We start from the raw sequence: 5,554 nt of genomic DNA on the forward strand, positions 1-5,554 counted from the left end.
TGACTATAAAGCAACAGAAGTCAAATCAGTAAATCTATTGCACTGGGTGAAGGAAGTAAATTCCTCCTTGTCTCCCAGCTCCAGAAGGCAATGTGTCTCATTGGCTGTGCAAGCTCTTCTCACGCCAGCCCTAGTCTCTCTGTTCAGACATAGTACATCCATCCTTGTGTTCTTCCAGTACTTGGAAGTCTGACAAAATACCACTCCAGTATCTGCGTCTCCAGGTTTTGAGTCTAGAAATGAATTTAAGATGAGATCTAATCACAGTCAACAAGTTGATCGTACTGACTTCCACATTTCATTAATATGTTCATCAGGAAAGAGCAGGATGAGGTCTCTCTGACCAGCACTTAACACTGTGTGACCAATCCAGTGTTTTGGGGATGCATGTTCTAGGTGACAGGAGTATACAGACATGATGGAAACGAACACCAATCTTATTGCATGTGGTGTCTGGGCAAGCAATAAAAAAACTGTGATACAGGGTTAAAATTCTTTATGTCTTGCTTCCTCTCAGCCCTTTTTTCTTGAGTCTGACATAGCAGCAGTATCAATCAACATACATGGGAGAGCTGGGAGTGGCTGGCATTTGATCCAGGATTTTACAAACATAGCTTGCAACCTCTATGGTACATTCTTCATACATTAAAATAAAGGGATGTTTCAGAAGTTCTTTATACTTTGGCCTTTTGGATTCATCCTTGGTAAGGCACAAGTTGAAAAAGTTGATGAAACTCGGGGAGAATTCCCTTTCCTCTGAATTACTCAGCTGTGGAGGGTCTTCTTTCATGACTTGTGTTAGCTGATCAAATGCGCTATTCCACTTTGGATAAGGAAATCGGCCGGGGGCCAACTCGTACAATGTGATCCCCAAACTCCAGACATCAGAGCGGACATCATATCCTTGTCGTGATGGACTTGGGTCTATTCTTTCAGGTGCCATGTATGGCCTGCACCCAGCATCTCTTGTCTTGGCAATGGAATCCACAAGCCGTCCGCTGATGCCAAAGTCACAGAGTTTAATATTTCCACTTCTGTCCAGAAGGATATTGGAAGGTTTGATATCTCTGTGAATAATTTTCAAGTTTTCTTTTAAGTGGTTTAGTGCTTTCACAGTTGCTAAAGTGGTTTTGCCTAAAATTTCTTCTGGAATAACATCATCTAATACACTATATACATATTTGTAAAACTTATCAAACGAGGTAGACATGAGTTCCATACAGATCCAACAGTCACCCTCTCTGAAGAGTGCACCATAAAACTGAACAATGTATGGGCAATCACTACTCCGCATTACCACATCCAAATCCATAAGAAGTTGTTTTTGTTCTTTTTCATCCACTGTTGACCGAATTCTTTTAACTGCCATTATTTGTCCACTTGGTTTGTGGACCATTTTGTTGACAGAACCATAAGCTCCTCGTCCAATTTCTCCAAGGTCTTTCAAGTCCTCTGCAGTGAAATCCCAGTGTTGCTCCGGGGAGATCTTCAGTTTTCCTGATGATTCAATGCTGTGTGTTTTCAGTCTCTCTATGTGTGGGTTTTGAACTGCTGTAGGATTGGGATTCAGAGTAAACCTTGCTGTAGATTTGAAAGGTGGATTTGCAAATTCAGCTTCAGTGCTTTGCGTTTACTCTGCATCCTGCTGACAGCCCGGTGGCCCGGCACCGGGGACCCTATGGGGCCGGGGGTGCCGTTGCCGCTGCTACCCCCAGAGCTGCCGCCACCACTTGGGCTCGAAGCCGCCATTGTTGGGAGTGAGGAGCCGAGCAGCGCAGCGGCTGCAATGCAGCAAGCTCAGCCTCTCGCAGAATTCTATGAATTCTTATGGAGGCTGCCATGTTTTAAGTTGTTTGTGAGGAAATGGGTCTCTGAAATGTCCTTACCCACCTTCTCTCAATCAGAGCTATTCTCCTTTCATTTGAAGCCTAGAATTATTGTGTATGTCCTATACACTAGGAGATGTTTTTAAAATTTTACATGTATTAATTTATTTAATCCTTATAACAGCATAGGTATTATTTCCATCAATTTAAACATGGTGAAATCCTTAATGAAACAAACATACAAACAAAAAATAAATGAGGATTGGAGAAGTAGAAAAACATGTCTAACAATATTGTATAAGTTAGGTAAATGGTAGAGCTGGCATTTGAACCCTGGTTATCTGGTATGACAGTCTGTATTCTTTAAGAAATATGTCAACCACCTTCTCAATTTAATTATAAACAAGAAATTTCTTTGAAATAATTCATACAAACAGTGATACAGATTATTTTAAAAGATTTTATTAATTTTATTTTTCAAGAGAGGGAAAGGGAAGGAGAAAGGGTAAGAAACATCAATGTGTGGTTGCCTCTTGCACACCCCCTACTGGGGACCTGGCCTGCAACCCAGGCATGTGCCCTGACTGGGAATAGAGGGAATAGAACCTGTGACCCTTTTGTTTGCGGGCCCATGCTCAATTCACTAAGCTATACCAGCCAGGGCTATTTTTTGAAAATTACCGTAATTATATCCTCTGAAAGTTTCATTAGAGTTCTAACAGTCTGTGATTTAAAGTGTCGTTGTTTCAATAACAGTCCTCTAGGTTGGGCTAGGAAACCCCTGTCCCTTTTTCTACCCAGCTAGGACCGTAGTTACAATCTAACTGTAGATGTAAATCTTTCATTTTGCTTTCCTGAGCCATGGCCTTTTAGGTTTAATCCTGGCTGTAGCTGCAAACTAACAAGGTGCTGCTTCACCTGGTTTTCTGGTTCCAGACCTTACTCTTTGGCTCACACGGGTTGGATCTTTTAAGTTATTTTATTTTATTTTAGTTTAGTTTTTTGTGTTTTTTTCTTTTTAAAATTTTTTTATTTATTATGCTGTTACAGTTGTTCTATTCCCCCCTTAATTCCCCTCCATCCTACCCCCATCCCCACCATTACCCTCCCTTTAGTTTATGACCATGTGTCTCAAGTTCTTTAGATTCTATATTTCCCATGATATTCTTGCCCCACCATCTATTTTCTATCTACTGTCTATGCTACTTATTTTCTGTACCTTCTCCCCCCTGCTCTTCCTCCCACTCACCTAGTGCTAACCCTCCTTGAGATCTTCATTTCTACATTTCCACTCCTGATCTAGCTGTCCTTTTAGTTTGCTTTTGTTTTAGGTGTGGTTGTTAATAACTGTGAGTTTGCTGTCCTTTCACTGTTCATGTTTCTTTAACTTCTTTTTCTTAGATAAGTCCCTTTAACATTTCATATAATAAGGGCTTGGTGATGATGAACTCCTTGAATTTGATCTTATCTGAGAAGCACCTTATCTGTCCTTCCATTCTAAATGAAAGTTTTGCTGGATAGAGCAATCTTGGTTGTAGGTCTTTGGCTTTCATGAGTTGGAATACCTCTTTCCAGCCCCTTCTTGCCTGTAAGGTCTCTTTTGAGAAATCTGCTGACAGTCTGATGGGGACTCCTTTGTAGGTGACTGTCCCCTTAGCTCTTGCTGCTTCTAGGATTCTCTCCTCCATTTTAATCTTGGCTAATGTAATGATGATGTGCCTTGGTGTTTTCCTTCTTGGGTCCAACTTCTTTGGGACTCTCTGAGCTTCCTGGATTTCCTGGAAGTCTATTTCCTTTGCCAGATTGGGGAAGTTCTCCTTTATTATTTGTTCAAATAAGTTTTCCACTGGTGGCTGTGCCTTTCCCCCTTCTGGTACCCCTATAATTCGGATATTGGAGCATTTAAAGATGTCCTGGAGGTTCCTAAGACTCTCCTCATTTCTTTGAATTCTTGCTTCTTGACTCTTTTCTGTTTGGTTGATACTTTCTTTCTTCTGGTCCACTCCATTGATTTGAGTCCCAGTTTCCTTTTCATTGCTACTGGTTTCCTGTGCAATTCCATTCATTTCAATTAGTTTCGCCTTCATATATTTGTCTAATTTGTGGCTATAATCAACCAGTTCTGTGAGGATCCTGATGACCAGTGTTTTAAACTGTGCGTCTGAGAGTTTTGCTATTTCTTCATGGCTTAGATTTATAGGCTCTGGGGCTTTGAGATCTTCTTGAGCCATTTTTGGTCTGTTCTCGCCCTTTAAGTGTGAGGAGCGGAGCCTTGGACTCCCAGGTTGCTGGGTTGTGAAGCTGTATGTGGGGGCGTGGTCAGAGCGGGGAAATGACGGCACCCTCTGCTGTTTCAAGCTGCTGGGTGAGGAGCAGAGCCTTAGATGGTTCACCAGGGCCGGGCCACTCAGAGTTGCTGAGTTATGACGCTGTATGTGGAGGTGGGGTCAAAGCAGGGAAATGGCGGTGCCCTCTCTGCTGCATGCCACAGGGACCACTGGGTCCCGGTCCAATCGCCCACTCCCTCGCCTGTCTATCTGCGCACAAATGCGCGACCAAAGTCAACCTGCAGCCCTTCTCCGTAGCTGCTTCCCCACGGTTGCTGGCTTGGTCACTGGCTCGGTCGCTCACTAGGTCCAACCCTGCGCCTGGATTCCATGCGCCTGAGTCTGAACCCCGCTCTACCAGCTGCTGGTTTCACCCCTTACCAGTCAGACTGAAGAATTTGTTGTTAACAGACTTCCGAAAAGTTCAATTTTCTGTGTTCTGGCTGTGTTTTCTGTTGCTAATATTTAGTTGTCTCTAAACTTGGTTGTGTGAGAAGGCACGGCATATCCACCTATGCCTCCATCTTGGCGGAAGTCCCCAGTATTTTTATTTTTTAACATGTTTAAGCCATGACATTTTTATATACTAAAATCAGATGATTCATTGGTTCTACTCTGTTTGAACACAAACTGGGATTAAGGTTAGTTAGGCAGATGGTGAACTGGTGGAGCATGGGAGGCTGAAGAGCCTCCTGGGGGAGAATTTTTCAATGGCAAAGGAGTGAAGTGGGAACAATGAACCTGGCCCAGCAAAAAAGCTCTGGTGATCAGAGCAGAGGGGAACAATCACTGTGCAGCATGACTGTCTATCTCTAAGATTTCTCCTGGTGATGACAGCCATGGACTCATGCCTCAGTGCTGTAGAGAGTAGGAAAAATATACAAAATAAATGCATCACACTGGTTCCTATAAAAACCCATAAGACATCAGAACACCATTAGCATCACCACCTATAGATTTTGGAGACTTTGAGAATGTTTCCAAATAGAGGTTGCATTCTCTAACCAAGTTCTAATCCATTTGAGAAAAAAAATGACAAGTGTAAAAGAGCAGTGATATTTTTGTAACAGAAAAGTTTAAGTGGACAGATATAACTTCATGTGAAAGTCAAAACAAGCTCTCAACCTCTTTTCCTTGTTTTATTTTAAGTGTTCTAATAGTTGAGGGGATATTTGGGTTTAATACACGTAATTATATGTATAGATGACTGCCTTCTACAAATCTAAACACACTTAGAATTTTGTGATGGCACATTATTCTGTTGCTCAGTGAAATATAACATAAAAAGGGAAGATAGATTTTTCTACAGCATACTCTTTCACTTTCAGTGCCTAAATATTGCTAGAATATAAATACTGAGGGGAAGAACCCAGCACCAAACAAGAGATTGGGGATTCTAGT

General features: G+C 42.0%; 1 protein-coding gene across 1 annotated transcript; it reads right to left on the reverse strand.

Annotated features, from left to right (window-relative positions):
- Nucleotides 1–487: 487 nt before the first annotated feature.
- LOC119061575 (dual specificity mitogen-activated protein kinase kinase 4-like) lies at nt 488–1,749 on the reverse strand. The gene is given in 2 exon segments (XM_037162161.2): nt 488–1,611; nt 1,614–1,749. Coding segments are annotated over 2 exon segments (1,197 nt in total). The 3' UTR covers nt 488–550.
- Between the last annotated feature and the right edge of the window lie 3,805 nt (nt 1,750–5,554).

This window comes from Artibeus jamaicensis, unplaced genomic scaffold, assembly GCF_021234435.1.
Source record: "Artibeus jamaicensis isolate MK-2021 breed Jamaican fruit bat unplaced genomic scaffold, CSHL_Jam_final contig_240, whole genome shotgun sequence".
Taxonomy (NCBI): Eukaryota; Metazoa; Chordata; class Mammalia; order Chiroptera; family Phyllostomidae; genus Artibeus; species Artibeus jamaicensis.